Source organism: Petromyzon marinus, chromosome 38, assembly GCF_048934315.1.
Source record: "Petromyzon marinus isolate PM22_M1 ecotype Great Lakes invasive population chromosome 38, UKy_Petmar_22M1.pri1.0, whole genome shotgun sequence".
NCBI classification, from domain to species: domain Eukaryota; kingdom Metazoa; phylum Chordata; class Hyperoartia; order Petromyzontiformes; family Petromyzontidae; genus Petromyzon; species Petromyzon marinus.
Genome location: NC_133704.1, coordinates 13382718 through 13401476, shown reverse-complemented (window position 1 = coordinate 13401476; position 18759 = coordinate 13382718). Strand labels below are relative to the sequence as shown.

Genomic DNA, 18759 nt, shown 5'->3' with positions numbered 1-18759 from the left:
TGGCTCTAGGATTTGGTGTTACATGTTATTTATGTAGTTTATTGTAACAATCCGGTCACAGTCATATGATCACTGTTACGTTGCAAATTATGCCTTTATTTTTTGGTGATTTCAAAAAGTTTTTTGGTTTGGACATGTTGGTTTTGTTGTAGTACGGAGTTAGACTGATGGCCTTAATCTAAGTTTTCTTGTGGTTGTTGTTGTTGTTTGACTTGCATCCCACTGGAATTTTTTTGCACACAGCGTTGGTGTACGGTGCTTTTTTCAGGAATATTCTGCTGGTTTTTTTCATGGATTTTCTGTTTGCACAGTCACATAGTCACTTTAAGATGTTTTTCTTGTTCGTGTTTTTTTTTGTTTTTTGTGGTTGCACCGGATTCAAGAGCCGAATGGCTCACAGGGCTATACCAAAATAAATAAACTAAAAACTGAAACTTCTCGCCCCGGTCTCCCGCCCCGGTCTCCCGCCCCGGTCTCCACGTCTCCCACCCCGGTCTCCAGGTCTCCCGGTCTCCACGTCTCCCACCCCGGTCTCCACGTCTCCCGCCCCGGTCTCCACGTCTCCCACCCCGGTCTCCAGGTCTCCCACCCCGGTCTCCAGGTCTCCCACCCCGGTCTCCAGGTCTCCCGGTCTCCACGTCTCCCACCCCGGTCTCCACGTCTCCCACCCCGGTCTCCACGTCTCCCACCCCGGTCTCCACGTCTCCCGGTCTCCACGTCTCCCGGTCTCCCGGTCGTCTCCCACCCGGCGCTGCTGACCACCACGCGCGGTTCTCCGGGGAGCTTTCCTGAGTTTCCCGGCATCCTCCGCGAGCCGCTTCCACCATGGCTGCCACCGCGGTGGGTGCCGGCGTGAGACGACCCGCGCGCGTTTCCACGAATTCCCGTCCAGTAACCACATAGACCGGTCACATTTTTTTAATTCTCTACAAAGTCGCGTTTTAAATTAATCCCCCGTGCAATTCACACCTTGACCGACAATTCCGTATCGAACGCCCGAGATGCCCAGGCGGGGCCTCTCCTCCGGCAGTGTGAAGGGCCTCGACTAGTAGACCTAGCCGGGCTGCCTTGCGCCTAAACCGTTGTGGCCGAGGTTAGTGGGGGGGGGGGGGGTACGGTTGTTGCGTCAAAGCAGCAATCTGATGCGTTTGTGCTGTGCTCGCCTGCCCACAGGCCGACATCCAGCACACGCTGGAGATGCTGCATATGACTGTGTTCTCACAGAGCTTCTCGCCGTGTGGGAAATACCTGGCGGCGGGAAACAGCTACGGACGCGTAGCGGTGTTCAGGTGAGCGCAGCGCGTCTTGGGCTGCCCGAGTGATCGACTGATTTGTATACTTGGCAGCAGCAGAAATGTGTTCAGGAGCTCGATGCCATTGTCAGGGTCAGCGAGTCACTACGAGAGGGCTTCAGCAGAGAGTTCATCTCGTTTTGCTGTGCCACCTCCGTGGAAGGAGCGCAGACCACAGTAATTTACTATGTGGTCCATAGTGTGGGTTGCATGGCTTGTCTTTAATTTTCCATTTATGAAGAGGAGATGTGTGCAAATTAAGGGCCAGCGAGGATCAAAGCTAGTTATGAGAAAGCTTTTATTTGAAAATGTGTTTTAGTCAACACTGAAAGGCTGATCTCCAACGGTCGAGAGATCCACATTCCGGAGGGCACCGCACTTAGCGAGTGCTGGATCTGTGTGGAATGTGATTACTCTTCTCCTTTACCTACTTCTTCTGACAGAATTGTTTAAAATATACATGTACACCCCCTGCGTTAACCCACTGCCGTATGGCCGGTTGTTTGACTACATGTACCTCACCAGTTCATTTGCAACAATAGATTGTGTTGCACTGCTCTCTGCGGCCCAAATTTAACACCTGCGAGATGCATGATGGTTCCACATACAAACACTGGCCAGGCTCAACGCCTGGTTAGCTTTTGAGATCGGGTGCATTCGATTAGATTACAAGTTATTCCTATACTCATTACACTCCTATGAGGTTTATCAGTTTAAATTCGTACCTTGTTAATTAATGTAATAATTTCTGCCATTTTGCTGAATATCTGCTACCCCTACTGTCTGGAACTCCCTTCGCCCACCTTACGTGCTGTGGACTCCCAGCCCCTGGCCAAGTCCAGGCTCGAGAAATAAATATGCCCACTGTTTTTTGTACAGCGTTTTGAGATGTGGTCACTTTCAAATGTTATATCTAAATTGTATGTCCACCTGTGTTGTCATGTAAAATTACTTGTACTTGGTTGTTTTTGGGCAGTGCTCCATCTTGAAAGAAGAGAGAACAGGGATTTTAATAGATTTATAGTTGCAGACTGCAAGTATAAGACGCAACAATAATTGCAGTGTCGGTGTATGCTTGTGGTTTATTCTTTTACACCAATATTAACACGCGTGTTTTTGTTATTTCTGTTAGAATTAGTTGTATTGTACAATGCAGTGATCTACAATGGTACTGGGTTGTTTAATAAGAAAATTAAACGCATTATGTTACTCTTTTGCAGTCTTAGCTTGGCGCTTGGTTTGGATGCCACGGAGGAGAGTCGAAAACCCATATACACCTTCACAGGTATTGTCAAGGCTCCTAGTGTTAACAGCACACAAACTCTCGTGTGTTATCTTCTTCTTTGGTTCTTTCGGTAAAGTCACGTAGAATGAGAATAAAATAATAAATTGATAAAATAAAATAACACAATAATATTCTCACGACGTTTCAGCCACAACACAAGCGGCCTTCATCAGGTGAAGGGGCGAGACTGTCTGGTAGGACAGCGCTGGAGTGAGAGAGCCACGTTCAGATCACGGCTTTTAAGCTGTGTGAGAGGAACAAAGAGCCTTGACAAAGGAATTAGCATATAATTTAGCATTGAAATGGCTGAATGATTAGCTTGTGACTGGTCACAGAAATAGCTATGTTAAAAGTTAAAGCATACACATCCGCAGAGGCACCCATTGTTAACAGGAATTAGCATAGAATTTAGCATTGAAATAGCTAAGTTAAGGCATACACATCCGCAGAGGCACCCCTTGACAATGGAATTAGCATAGAATTTAGCATTGAAATAGCTGAGTGATTCGCTTGTAACTGCTACAGAAATAGCTACGTTGAAGTCAGAGCATACACATTCACCGAGGCACTTAGTACAAATCAAACAGGAGAATTTAGCATTGAAATAACTAGGCGAATTTAGCATTGAAATAACTGAGTGATTTGCTAGTGACTGGTCACAGAAATGACTACACATCTGAGCTATTCACAGTACTATATAGTGAACCAATAAAAACTAAAATATAAATTACCTTCATGTCATCAATAAACTCTATATTCTCCAATCAGCTAAGCTACCAACAATAAGTCGTTATATATCACAATGCTATATGGCGAAAAAATGGGTGGATTCTTACCCTCAAATTTCAGCACCACGGATAGCTACGGGCCCCGTTCAGACGGACGAGTTCGTCCATGGTCGGAACAGAGGAGGGGGAGAGAGACAGCTGCGAGGCCCTAGTATACTCCATGTTGTAAAACTATACCATTAACCGTGGTGTGAGAGGTATTAAGAGGCAATGCTGGTGAAAGAGCTGCGGTCTGAAGGTCATCGTAAAAATACGATTAATTAAGAACAGAAATGATTTAAAACATCTTTCCAGTGGTTACTAAGCCTGAATCCATCTTCTCGGTTGAAATTGTCTCTGTGCTTGTATATGTGAATGGCCTCATGAACGAATCTCTCATGGTAGCCGGTTGGTTTGCAATTCATGTGTTACCATAATCAATGCCACGCATCGGTGCATTTGCTCGTACCTGTACAAATCCTGTTCCTTAATCTTTTCTTGCCTGTGTATGTGTGTAATATAATGTTTGAGTAAGCACGCCGTTTAGCATGTAGGCTTTCGCGACCAATGTCATCCATCATAGAGGTTTTTGGGTTAGATCACGAAAATATATAAATGTGTCGTTAAAACCCGCCACCACCCGACACAGCCAACTAGTAAGGGTTGTGACATAAACAGAACATGCCAATTCGTCACTAGTACAGCACACCCGTGTGTTGGAGAGCTAAGCCACAACATTTACAATCTGAGTACAACATTTCGCCAGTTACCATCTCTTACGATCCTGCTATGTAATAATGCACCTCGTGCCAGCCCGCAAGCTGATCCTTTGCTGTATCTCCTCAGTGAATGTCCCCTCAGACACGTTGCATCCCTAGGCTGCTTCTCCATCATTACAGTCAGTTCACCGATCATATAATGCGTGTTGTTTTCATAATGCGAATCGGATATAACGCGATTAATGTATTAGGGAACACATTTTTTATAACGCGAATGTGAATTGCCTATAAGGCGATTGACTGAACAAAACTTTGTCACGCAAGTAGGAATAAGCGGCTGCCTCAGAGTAGCATCACACAAGGCGGGATGCTGCTGGATGTTTCTAGATGCTACCTTCGCGCCTCAGTCTTTGTTAAACCTGCGTATGCATCTCACGTGTTATCGCAGACTGTGCTTTACCCTATATTATATATGATTTATAACCTGATTTTTCGATAACGCGGTGTTTTTCAGGAACATAACTACCGCGTTATAGGAGAACTGACTATTCTTGACCATCGGCCGTCATCCCTTCTTGCAACGTGTGCTTCCCAAGCCCACTTGATTTTCTTAACAGTTAGAATGATGTTGGTAACCTGCGTATATTTTCTAATTGTATGTGTTCTTTGCAGGTGCTAATGAATTCTTTACAGCTCTCTGTAGAAGCATGTATGACGAAGTGCCTGTGGTGTGTGTGTGTGCGTGTGCATAATGGAAGCACATGAGAGTCCAGTGTACAGCCTTGTTTCTACGGATCGGCTGCTCATAAGTGCCGGCAATGGATTGGTGAAGGCCTGGAACTGGAGCGACTTGATTAAGAAGGTAAGGGTCTGTGAAACTAGATCAAAAGCTGGATATAGGCATACCTTATATGAACAGGGCCCCATAGTTTAAATGGAGTTTCCCTTGCCAATAGCATCTAGTGACTCGGCAGCATTCGTTGAACAAGTCTCATTCTGCAGATTATACCCACATGTTCCAATGCTCTTCTGCGGTCATCTAAACACTCTTCCGATATTAGGAAGCCACTGGAGCTATGCACTTTCAAATCTTGATTGAAAACTAATTTCTTTAGAACTGCTGTTTGTGTTTAGTTTGTTGTCCTTCCCCCGCACCTCCTATTAGCACCATTGGCTACGTACGTTGCGAAAGAAGTTTAACAAACATACATGAGGGCCTCCCTACGCCGGGCGGGTCGTGGGGGGTTATCTGACGAAACTTCACCTCGCTGGTCAGTGCGGGTTGGTGAAGACGGGAATCGTATACAGTATCATAAAATGTACAGTACAGCAATTGATGTTGCTGTACTGCTTTCTCAAGTCTGCCATCCCTGTTAACGTTCTTTCATTTCCACAGAGTTGGAGCGTCCTCGCATGTGTAGTTTTTTTTCTCTATAAACTCAAAGTTTTTTTGCCCAACATTCTTAACATTGAAAGCTAGAATCTTCCTTACAAAGGTCTTGAGGCTCTGAGGTTCTCGGGGATTAAATGACTATCAGTATTTAAAGTTGCCGCTGAAAGGCAGCGTTTTGACGTGCAAGTGACAATGATGGTGATTATGTTGCAGACCGCAAAGGAGGTGTGGTCAAAGCAACCGCCTTACAAGTAAGCCTTACATCCACTAAATACGTATTACGTTTGGTTGTCTTTTTCTTGGGTTTATCCAGGTTATGCTATCGGTATCAGTGGAGGCTGAGGCATGTGGCCCATAATCCCAGTGCCGTGGAGGCAGCGAGGGTTGGTGGATCGCACAACTGTTGCTAAATGCCCTTTCCGTGGTCATTGAGGTGTCGCACTTACTGGACATCTGTGAAAAATAGCTTTATCGCTCATCCGATTCCTCCAGTATAACTTAAAGATTATGATTTTGTACCCTGGCTCCCCATCAAAATGCATTTAAGCAAATTTCACAGAAATCGACATCTGTTCATCTGTATGGGGATAGACTGTTGCGTCCTCGCATATGTGAGGTTCCTTCTGGGTGCTCCGGTTTCCTCCAACATGTATAAACTGTTCTTTAATTAACTGAAAATATCTTAATATATAGAGGACAACAGATTTCAGGCAGTTGTTGGCATTGGCTCATCACCTAGCTGCCATCCAGCTCGTCTGTGGTTCCTCAGCTTTTGCAGTTTACATGGACGATGGTAGCACGACATATATAAAACTACACTTATTATTATGAGACAAAGTACCTCCCACTCGGATCACTCGCAGAACATTCCACAATAGCCCGCGAGAGTGAATGTCACAGAGCTACTTCAAATGGCCCTCTGCTCTCCATAAATAGTTACCATTTAAAGTATAAAGAAGTATAACATTGATGTATATTGATTAATGACTGGTTAAATCATGTACATAAGGTATGCATTGAAACGTTTAAAACTGAAACTTAACTTCAATTGAAAGCTAAAATATTTACATTAAATGGGATAGGTGATTGGCCAAGCCGTCATCTTGCTTGCCTTTAAACTTGTTTAGGCTGAGTTGACAGATTCCCAATAAAAGTCCGTGGCAATTTATAATAATTGTATATATTGCATAATCTTTAGGTCTTTCGGTAAAGCCACGTAGATAGAACAAATAATAAAAAATATGACGTTTCGATCGCAACACAAGCAATCGTCATCAGGAGAGAAATATGGCGGGAGAGCTGCTGAGAATATATTGTGGGAGCGCTGCTAAGGTAAGGAGTTATAAAGGTTTGGGATGGGTGAAGCCCATAAATTATTTAAATTGCATCTCAAAAAGCTGAACATTGCAAACTACGTTAAAGTACGCTCTCTACTATATACTGAACTGTTTTTAGTGCTGCCAATATTAATCGACAGATATGCGTTGGTGTATTCATGTCAAATAATTTATTAAATAATTGACACCTCTTATATCTTGATTTAAAGCTTTCGTGACTGCAGTGATTCATATTCATGGTTCTTTTGGTAAAGTCACGTTGAAGGGAAACCATAAAAAATATATATATAAAACAATAAAATTATCACGACGTTTCGACTGCAACACAAGCAGTCATCAGGTGTGAAAACCAACGGCACCTGATGATGACTGCTTGTGTTGCAGTCGAAACGTCGTGAGAATTTTATTGTTTTATATATTTTATTTTTTCCCTTCAACGTGACTTTACCGAAAGAACCAAGACTATACCTCTTATATCGTTCCACTGTTGTATGAAGGTCCACCCATCTCTTATTGGTCATGGGTGGGTTTGACCATACTTCACCATGCTGGTCAGTGTGGATCGGCAGAATCTTAGGGCCGGTTCAGATATCGCTCATCACTGATGTTAGCCGTGGCCAGGAATCGAACTTGGAACACCAGTTTCATTGCGCAGTCTGCTAGCTAGCGTGCCACCGCTCCTCCTATCTAAAATCGCAGTGTTAAAATATATATCTGCAATTGTAAAATTAATCACTAACCTCTCTTCTTTCCCTGGAATAAACGTCGTCTTTGCAAAATTTGAAACCCGGATCCAGATTAATGTTTTGGCGGCAAGGAATCGTTAGCTGAATTTTAGAAATAAAACTGTAAAATGCCCTAAATGTCCAGTGTTGACAATTTGCTGAGCATCAGCGGGATACTTCTTCAGTTTCATTTCAGTTTTCAGTTTCATTAATTTGGTATAGCCCTGTGAGCCATTCGGCTCTTGAATCGGGTGCAACCGCAACAAACAAAAACATGAAACATCAATCAACCTGAGCGTGGTGACGTCACCACGCAGCAGCACATCAATCAACCTGCGGCAAACAATCTAAGCGCGATGACATGACCACGCAGCGGCGCTCCAATCAACCTGAGCGTGGTGACGTCACCACGCAGTGGCGCTTAAATTAACTTGAGCACGGTGACTTCACCACACTGGCGCTCCAATCAACCTGAGCGTCATGACGTCCCTCACGCAGTGGAACTCCAATCAACCTGAACGTGGTGACGTCACTACGCAGCGGCGCATCAATCATCCTGAGCGTGGTGATGTCACCACGCAGCGGCAGTTTCAGTTTTTTCTTACTACGAATATGCGAGTCGAGCTTGAGATATCAGCAATGGACTCTCAATGCCACGTTTTATTTTTCTGAAAAAGAAAAATGTCACAAGCAAAAGTGCCCTTCGTTTGCCTTCGGTGTTGGCAGGATGGGAGTGGACGTACCTGAGATCAACGCTCTTCTGCTGAATGAGAAGGCAAGGCAACCATCGCCCCCTTTGTCTTGTCACTGATTAATCTCTTTATGATCATAATTTTTTTCATCTGTGTCAGTCCACTGCTGGGTGAAAGCTTCCACAGTGGTATGTCGGTCATGAGGGGGGGGTAGCGAATCTGCTGCTTGATGCAGAGGTTTGTAGTTCAACAATACTGGGGGTGTGTTAACAATTATTACTTCACCTGCTTCACAGTGGACGTTCAGGGTCCCGTCATGTTATACGAATATTCAAAAGAGAGTAAGCCATTGTGTAAATTGTCAAATAAAAAAGTAATGTAATAACGTAATAACAAATTGCAACATCGTCCGCTACGGGCGGACACATGCCCACTTGTAGGCCGGTGCTGCATCAGCTTTGTGCTGCACTGAGGCAGCATTTTCGATTAGTGTGGTTGGCTACGTACTGTGCAAAATAAATTAAACATACATACATTATCCGCGGTCTCGGTCCTATTTGTGGTCATCTGCCATTTTTTCACGGAAGGCGGAGTTGCGCAGGAAATTCATCCTATTATTTGCGCCTATCCACTGATTTTATATCTGGGATAAGTGGAGTAAATTTGCTGAAAATAGGATAAGAGAAGTTCTGCAAAACTACATCTGGGCATTGGAATGATTGAGGTGAGATGCGACGCGAGGTGCATCGAGATGCTAAGGCATTTGAACGAGAGACACAATGTATGCGACTTCTAACCATAATGAGGTCGTGGTGGTGAGCCAGAGCAGCGCTTTAACTGCGGATCTCGCGAGCGCAAGCTCCACCGATCCTGACAACTCCCTCATTCTGTTTTTGTTCGTGGTCTGCTGCAGGACAACTCGCTGTACCTGGGCTGTGGAGACTGCAACGTGTACAACATGGATCTCGAGTCTGGCACATGTAAGGTAAGCAGCCATGCCAGAGTACCCACGCAAGTGCACGGTTATGAAAGGTGAGCAGCCATTGTAAACTTGGCAGCGCAAGAAACTAGTTTTAGGCTTATCAGCTGGGAAGAGATTCTTTACTTCAAGAATTAATGGGTTATTATTTATATTTAAGACTTGAGGGTTCGGTAACTAAGAGCTTTGGTGTTTGTCTGTGGTGGTTAAGTTACTAACGCGCTCTGATTTTAGAATTTAAATGTTCTTGACTTTGTTGCCACTGTTTCTTCCGACGTGCACAAAAAATACGAGGAATTTGCCAAATTCCGTGAATTCTTAGAATAAGCCGTGAGGCTCTGTGAGCTTTCACTGAGTAAAAAAATATATGCGTGTGTGTTTATATACTATACATAGTGGGGAGCAGTACTGTAGCGGTTAGCGCTGCGCTACTGAACCTGGCGACCCGAGTTCGATTCCTAATCACTGCCAATAACAGTGACTGCGAATATATTTCAATCGGTGCTGGGCCTCCCCTAGCTTGAACTCAACCTCAATGGAGCATCTCGTGCGATGTGTAAAAAACATTGGCATTAGGGAGACAAAGGCGGCCGGGCGTGATCCTGACCACCCACCCCCTCATGTGCTGTGACGGCTTTCATAGGTGCTCGCTCACAGCACTTGCCCCAACAGTCTGTTACAGACTATGAGGGGGATCTTTGTCTTTGTTGTATATACTATATATATCGGTTTATATGGGGATCCCTTGCATGCAGAAATGTTATGTTAATGCTGAGCGAATCTTTTCGGAAAATAAGACAATGCATTATGCCGTGTGTGTGTGTAGCGGTGGGGGCGCAGTGGTAGTCTACTTGTTAAACTGAGTGGTAGCCTCGTGGTTAGTATATCGGGCTACGAACACGGCGACCCGAGTTCGATGTTGAACTTCTTTTGCGCAGTACGTAGCCACCCACGATAATTGGAAGTGTGGGAGAAGGACAACAAACTAAACACAAAAAGCAGTTCTAAAGAAATTCGTTTTCAATCAAGATTTGAAAGCGAATAGCTCCAGTGGCTTCCTAATATCGGAAGGTAGAGTGTTCCAGATGGCCGCAGAAGCACATCTGAAAGCACGCGATGCAGTGACCAGTGCGGTGTATAAACATCAGCACCGGGGAGACAAAGGTTGCCTGGGCGTAGTGCGAGCCACCCACCCCGCTCATGTGCTGTGTTGGCCTTCATAGGTGCTCCTGGATAACAGCACCTTCCCCACCAGTCTGTTCAAGTCTATCGGGGCGGGGGGGGATTTTTGTCTTTGCGTGTGAGAGCAGCTTTTCCTGGAGGGCCACACAGACTACGTGCACTGTCTGGCGCTCAGAGACCATGTGAGCGAGGTGCTCTCGGGCGGGGAAGACGGCACTGTAAGGCACTGGGGTAAGAAAATGAGCCGCGCCCGAGGGGGGGGGATTGGTGAGAGAGGTGGTCACTGGGGTGGGCTGAGAAAAATAGGCTGTGCCACTAGGAAATGCATGCGACCAAAATCAGCTGGAATGCATCCGGTCTCATCCGATCTCAAGCTAAGGGGTTTGAGCCTCGATAGCACTTGGATGGGTGACTGCCATGTGTAGCAGGTGTTAGGTTTCGGTAGCAGAGGGCAGTGTAGCAAAATCAAATGTTGCCTCCCACTTGTATGTGCTCGCCAGTTTCAACGATGAGAGCAAGCGCTAGGGTTGATGAGAGAGTTGGAGGACACTTGTCCAGAAGGGCCGCCCCATGCCGTGTCGTACATGGGGGTTGTCTGAGTATACTTTACCTCGCTGGTCAATGCGGGTTGATGAATGAGTCCAGATAAAACTGGCCGCCACGTGTGTTAGCCGTGGACCACAATGGAACTTCGACCACCGGGTTCATAGCGCAATGTACAAACCACTGCATCTCTGCTCCCCCGCCCAATGCCAGTTTTGTTATGAGTAATGACATGGCTTGACATATGCTACCACAAGCAAATGACATGTTTTTGGATATTTCGCCACAACGAGAAGAACATTGTCAAATTCTTAATTGGTCCATGACCTCAACCTTTGCAGATGTCAGGACCGGAAACCTCGTGCAGTGTGTGGAAATCTTCAAGTATCAGGTCAGAGGGCACACTGCCTCATTTGTAATCGCGATTTATGGTGATTGCGCGATGACCACGGATGGCGGCGACCGTGTGTAATTGATGATAATGACACGTTTATAACACATAATTAACATCTGGACAGGAATGTGCCCGGTCTGAGTTTGGAAAGTGGATTGGTTGCTTGGCTACGGACTCCGATTGGATGGTAAGAGCAATGCCGCTGGCACCTCACACTGTTGTCACAACCAACAGCGACACCATCACTGTGAGATGTTAACGACCTCGCCTATTATACAGGAGGTTGTGGGTTTGATCCCGACGCTGACGCCTGTTGTATATATAGAGTTTACATTGTCTCCTCGTGGTCACGTGGATTTTCCCTCTGAGTCCTCCGGTTTTTCGCTCTACATTTAGAATCATGCTTGTAGAGTATAGTGTGTGCAGTAGAAATGTGTGTTTGCCTTACCTAGGGACAGCTCTAGTGGCGTGAACAGGCAATTGCAGGGCTGCACATTTATCTTTATGAAGCAAATTTGATTCACGATCCTCGCGTTTCTTTGACCAGGTTGCTCTACATCAGCGGTGGCCAATACACCAAGCGGTGTTGATGATCCATGCTGGTGTGGATCTTGGCGGGCTCCACGATCCACCACCAGAAAGTGTTGACCAAACAATCACCCAGATTTAATAAATTCTTTAGTTGGGAGATTGTTATTTGCCTGTAGCCGTAACAATAATGTTCTGTCTGCTGATGGAAACGCTTCTTCCGAATCGTCCTGAGATGCACCACAACGTTTCCCGCGATTGTGATCCACGTGTGGGCCACTGCCGCTCAACGTGGGGGTGACAACGTATCGCCACGTCCTGTTGTCGCTACGCATGCACATTGTGGGATTCATCACTACGAGGCGCACAGCGATCGGCGAGCCACTGGACACCGGCACTCCGGATTCTCCAGAAACTAACAAACTATTTTTAATTTTCTCCGGGTCCTTCGGTTTTTCCCTCCACATTTAGAATCAACATGCGATGAGAGTTTATGGTAGCTATACATTTCCACATAAGCTAATTCGTTGAGCGATCATTTGCGGTCAGGTCGTTTATGAAAAAGAGCTATACAGCTCAGTGGGCCTTACCTGGTAAAAAATGTATAATTTCTAATTAATTTTATTTTGTTTAGTTTTACTTTATTACCGCAACCGCTACCAACGTGGCCACCAACTACACCGTTATCCATTCTGCCTCCACCCACACCTTAAACACCAATGACTCGTTCCTCTGGCCTCTTGCACATGCTGTGAAGAAGATCCGTTGGCGAAAACCGTCACCCTTTATACAAATTTACTTTTTAGAACAGTGTTGTTGACAAATGCGATGAGGTTTTTTATATATTTGTGCTCGGGCACCACTGTCAACACAGCAAAATCGCCAAATCATTTGTTAATGTTAGGGAGAGTTGTGTTAGCGAGCACCTGTTACGAGGGTCACTGATTTGTAATGGCCATACAAGTATGTTAAACTTCTTTCGCACCGTATGTAGCCAACTATGCTAATCGGAGGTGCGGGGGAAGGACAATACATACATCGTCACCCCTGCCCCAGCAAGATCCCCTCAGCTATTGCAAAGTGTGACATCCAGCTACAACCAGAAGGGGGCATCTGTATTTTGTGAGCGTCATTAAAGATGCCGATCGTTATCGAGACTTTCTTGTGGTTACCACCCAAGGTAGTGATTTGTTAACAGAAACTGATTCATTTCCATGGTTAACAAGGGTGAGTTACTTGAAACCCCACTCATTTCAAGTGATCATCACATAATTCACCGTTATTGGCCACATTAAGAAATTGGAAACTGCGAGAGTGATACCGCCTCAAGTGGAACCAGGGGGTCAAGCATCTGCCCTGGGTTCATGGAACTATCAGCGCCATCGCCTGAGTACTCTGCCTTGTTAGTGCAGGACCACCTACCAAAACAACATCGCTCTTGACGTTACTTTCAAGTTATGTCCATTAAAAGTGTGCCCTTTGTTAAAACGTTTATACTGATTTGAAGCTTTCGTGACTGCAGGTATCCATAATCTTTGGTTCTTTCGGTAAAGTCACGTAGATATAAAATAAAATAAATCATGACGTTTCGGGCGCAACACAAGCGTCCATCATCAGGTGGGAAAGCATGGTCTGCTGCTGACCTTGCCTCAGCAGCAGACCATGCCTCAGCAGCAGACCATGTCTCAGCAGCAGACCATGCTTTCCCACCTGATGATGGACGCTTGTGTTGCGCCCGAAATGTGATTTATTTTATTTTATACCTACGTGACTTTACCGAAGGAACCAAAGATTACGTTTATACTGACTTGCTGGTCATATTTACCCACCTACTGCTGCTACTGCTGCTGAATGACGCACCTACAGCAACTCCTTGTTTAACGCGGTAGATGCATTCCTGAAAAGTGCCGCATTAAGCGAAACACGCTTTTGAGCGAAAATAATTTCCCCATAAATAAAGTAACGAGAAAGTTTGGTGAGATACAATGTACGCACACACACCGTGAGATGGTGGGACAGATAACTGAGGGTGCGCTGCAGCAGTACTGTATCATTCCACATACCGTATCACTCCGCTCAGTCGCACTGCTCAAGAAAGTAGTTCGTCATCGACCGCTCAGAAACCATGTTATAATGGTGCGCGTTCCGCATTATGACGATGTGCGTTGTGCAAAAAGTGTTCCCTAATTGAAGAACCGCCATTAAAGCAAAAACGCGTCATGTGAGCGCCAACGCGTTAAGCGAGGACTTACCGTATCTCTCTGACCCCCCTCGACTCCCTCCTGACCCCCGTCCCCCTCTCCCTCGTCGCTTGTGCGTTGCCCCGACGCTGCGGACGTGCGCGTGAAGATCTGCGGTGGGGGACCCGCGCTCAGCCTGTGGCACCTGCGCTCGCTCACCCCCACCACGGTCTTCCCGCTCAACGGCTCTCACCATGCAGCCATGTTTCACCAGGACCTGGTGAGAACACGCCGGGGGGGAGGGGCGGGGGCGGGTTGGGGGTACCGAGCAATCTGCTCATGTGTTCTACGTCATTACTTTGACGGCTAGCAAATGTCGCCTGACTTGGAAGCACCTCCGATTAGCACGGTTTGCACCTCCAATTAGCACGGTTGGCTACGTGCAATGGGAAACAAGTTCAATGTACATACATACCTGGGCAACTTTGTTTTGAGGTTTAACAGTCTCAACGCAAGACTCCCGTCCATTTTCCGTACGTTCCAATTCCATGTGTCCCCCCCCAGATCATCTCGGCTGGTTCGGGCCACTCCATCGACCACTGCCAGGTGAACGGGGAAGTCCGCGCGCGCATCCCGGTCTCCACCCCCTCTGTCTACTCTCTCCAAGTCAACCACAACTCCTCCGAAAACAAGGTGGCGTCATTTCTCTGTTCAACCCTTCCACAATTCCGGCCCGATTGTGTTATCGGCCTCATGTCACACGATGTGGCGGCGATCCAGATCGCTTGTAGACCGCCGCATTCCTTCATCTTTGAGAAAGAGCTTGTGGAAGCAGATGTTGTAGAGCTACCTCTGAGATCGATTCAATTGACTTCCGGGCCACCTTTCTACGTGCTCTGCGCACAGGAGTAATGGTTCTTCGCGTGATGGTGGTGAAGTATGGTCAAGTATACCCTATGGCGGGAGTGGAGGCCCTCCTCCCACGGTGATCCGATGGGACGCATTGTACACGTCGCTCGTGCGCTCGTGCCCGGGATGGGAGCACCGGAAGGGTCCGTCGTCGCCGTCTCCAGCCGATTGAGACGCCGTCTGTTGCGGTGGCGCCACTTGTTGCCGCGCGCGGTGCCCCGTGTACTCTGGTTATCTGGTTATCAACCAGAGTCGACTATTCAGTTTGGACAATGAATATGAACCTTGATTTAGTTTTTTGTTGCTTTGTCTGCTACAGGTTCTATCTGCTGCTGGTAGCAGCTACAAGCTGGAGGTGTTTACCAACCTTGGGTACCGGGCCTTCTGCCTCGCCTTCACCTAGCTCACAAATAACAACAAACGCACAACACATTCATCGATAACACCGTGTGTGGCCCTAGGCGACGTTTTGGGCAATGGCCCTTCTTCATGACGTTTGACAAATATGTGATATGCAACGAATTATAGACGCCTCCTTTTAAGGCCACCGTGTTATTTGATGAACGTATTGAGTTATTTTGTTATTTGTGCTTGTGTACCACTGCCACTGCAGTATCACGAAATAGCCCACACAGACAAAGATTTTCACGTACAGCCTCTAACAGATTGTTCGGTTGGCAAGTCCCAACCTAGCCCACATACTCACACACTCAGACAAAAATCCCCCGTATAGGCTTACCAGGATGTTGGGGCAAGTGCTGTTAGTGAGCACCTATGAAACCCAACATGGTGCAAGAGGAGGTTGGGTGGCCAACATCAAGCCTAGCTTCCTTTGTCTACTCAGTGCTGAAGTTTAATACACCACACCAGGTACTCTCTTAAGCCTGAGTCGACCTCGGGTAGGCCCAGAATAGGTTCAAGTATCCGTCACTGATGTTGGTCATTAGCGGGAATCAAACTCAAAGACAAACATCCCCTGTATGACCTTTAGCAGGCTTTTGGGGCAAGTGCTGTTTGCGAGCACCTTTTACGGCCTTCCTTACACTCACACAACATAGGCACATGCCCCAGCACATGTACGTTTAGCGTGCGTGTGAACACCGAAGGTCACATACATGCACGGGTGTGAATACAGGTATCATCGACTCGTTATTACGATGGCACCACTAGTAGACCCAGGGGAAAGTTTGCTACTCTACAATTGTGTTCACTCGAACAGGTTTAATAGTAATTTGAACTGTGCCTTGCAACAACACACTCGAGAACGTTAACGCATCATCGCTGGGTATGTGAGCATTTGTGCTTGTACAGACCTCATCAAATGCTAAATACATTACACACGGGTACGTGTGCACGGTGTTAACTCAAAATACCAGCTAGGATTGGATGTTTTGTAGCACGTGCGTGCGTGATCGTTATACGCCATGTGATCTCTGTACGAGGGCGTAAGTTAACACGAGAGAGCGACCGCTTTCTTTGCGGCTACACTCGGGACAAATGGGGGGTCTCTATGAGCATGTATCTCTGTAGCGAGGTGATATCGCAAGTGCTGTTGTGCGTGCGCGCGCGTACATTACACTTGTACACGCACAACCAGGGGACTCTTCGGCATGGGACCAATGTGATAACCAAGGTTGAAGTTCATTTTCTTGAACCTGTGTTGAACTCAAAAGAGACCAGCATAGCGGGGTCTCATTTGCAAGAGAGATCTGCTGGGTCACTAGAATATCAAAAAGAAAATCAAATACAAATCAGAAGAGAAGTGTGCTTATATAGTAACATACGAGGGTCCTAACCCTGGATGATTGTAAAAGATGGGCCAATCACTGCCAAGAGTCTGGAGCCGTCATTGCAACTTCTGGCAAAAAAAGAACGTTTCGCTTTCAAACTTTCTGTAAACCAAAAGTGGATGTTCGCCTTGCGATGCCTTTGTATGTCACTCCACAAACTTGGCACAACATTCGTACCCACGTCTGAGAGATCTTTCACCACATCCGGAAAAGCGTACGTTGTTGACACACCACTCGTCAGATTCGTTTTTGTTTATAATAAAAATGTTGTTTTAGATTGCGGTAGACGAGTCGATACTGTGCAGAAAACCACTTGACGAGCGCATGCACTCGCACAGCTGCGTGCGTGCGATGTGAGAGAGCATTGTTGTGTGTTGGTCCATATGTGGGGCACCATGGTGACGAGATGTTATCTCCCTCGCCTGGTATACAGGAGTTCGCGGGTTCGAGCCCGACCCTAATGCCTGCTGTATATTTGGAGTTTGCACGTTCTTCCCGTGGTTGCGTAGATTTTTCTACGGGTCCTCTGGGTTTTCCCTCCACATATGTAAACGTGTGTTTAGATTACTTGGCTGCTACACATGTCCACGTGATAAGCCACTTTGTTGAGCTGTCATTTGTGGCCAGGTCGCTTCTGAAAAAGAGCTACATAGCTCAATGGACTTTACCTGGTAAAAAATATAATATTACGTAGTTTAAAATAGCAGTATGCATGTGTAACAAGTGGGGAGCAGTGGTGCAGCTGTTAGTACGCTGTGCTTCCAACCCGACGACCCGAGTTCAATTCCCGCTCATGGCCATCACCAGTAATGATTATCTGAACCGTTTACTGGACCTCGCCTAGGTCGATGCAGCCTAAAATGAGTACCTGGTGCAGTGTATTACCATCGTCAATCCGCCGCTGGATAAAACTGTCTCAATCACAATCCTGCGATGTAAATGATGCGACCCAGCGGTAGCGCTGCATTCGCCGCTCGTTGCAGAGTTTCACGGTTCGAAGCCAGCGGCAGCCCTGGTTGCCCCTGCGGTGCCGAATTAACCATAATCCCACACAGTCTACTTCACCCACGGTGGGCGTTAAAGGTCCCGTGACGTCATTCGCAAGAGGAGGCCAAGTGTACGAAATGAGAGATGGATGTGGCTGGGTGCCAAAATAGTTTGCAGAACAGCGATGTTCTGGACTTTCGGATACAACGAAGTGTGGAACGGGGGTGACTTGGCAGGCACTCGTTCCTGTGCTCATCAACAATCTCGGCCCAAAATGAAAATTTTATATTTTTAATGATTTTATCAGGTAAGACCCACTGAGCTGTATACCTCTTTTTCAGAGGCGACCTGGTGACAAATGGTAGCTCAATGAAGTGGCTTGTGTGGAAATTTACAGCAGCCAAATAGTCTAAACACACGTTGATTCTAAATGTGGAGGGAAAAAACAGGATCCGGAGAAAAGTCCACCCGACCACCGGGAGAAAAAGATGGAATCTTCTTTGGTTCTTTCGGTAAAGTCACGTAGAATGAGAATAAAATAATAAATTGATAAAATAAAATAACAATAATATTCTCACGACGTTTCGGCCACAACACAAGCGGCCTTCATCAGGTGAAGGGGCGAGACTGTCTGGTAGGACAGCGCTGGAGTGAAAGAGCCACGTTCAGATCACGCCCTTTAAGCTGTGTAAGAGGAACAAAGCGCCTTGACAAAGGAATTAGCATATAATTTAGCATTGAAATGGCTGAATGATTAGCTTGTGACTGGTCACAGAAATAGCTATGTTAAAAGTTAAAGCATACACATCCGCAGAGGCACCCATTGTTAAAGGAATTAGCATAGAATTTAGCATTGAAATAGCTAAGTTAAGGCATACACATCCGCAGAGGCACCCCTTGACAATGGAATTAGCATAGAATATAGCATTGAAATAGCTGAGTGATTAGCTTGTAACTGCTACAGAAATAGCTACGTTAAAGTCAGAGCATACACATTCACCGAGGCACTTAGTACAAATCAAACAGGAGAATTTAGCATTGAAATAACTAGGCGAAT

The 18759-nt window shown here is 46.2% G+C and overlaps 1 protein-coding gene across 2 annotated transcripts; it reads left to right on the top strand.

The window, feature by feature from the left end:
* The first annotated feature begins 735 nt into the window (after window positions 1–735).
* On the top strand, window positions 736–15450 carry THOC6 (THO complex subunit 6). Of its 2 annotated transcripts, XM_032980128.2 has the most exons (13): window positions 736–840; window positions 1174–1289; window positions 2513–2577; window positions 4822–4925; window positions 5670–5707; window positions 8245–8293; window positions 9124–9195; window positions 10500–10602; window positions 11256–11305; window positions 11433–11495; window positions 14186–14296; window positions 14581–14709; window positions 15245–15450. In XM_032980128.2, the coding sequence occupies exons 1-13, from the start codon at window positions 826–828 to the stop codon at window positions 15326–15328; spliced, it is 999 nt and encodes a 332-aa protein (XP_032836019.2). In that variant the 5' UTR covers window positions 736–825; the 3' UTR covers window positions 15329–15450. The 2 variants fall into 2 exon arrangements, with proteins under 2 accessions (XP_032836019.2, XP_075928853.1); XM_076072738.1 differs by lacking the exon at window positions 11433–11495.
* The last annotated feature ends 3309 nt before the right edge of the window (window positions 15451–18759 follow it).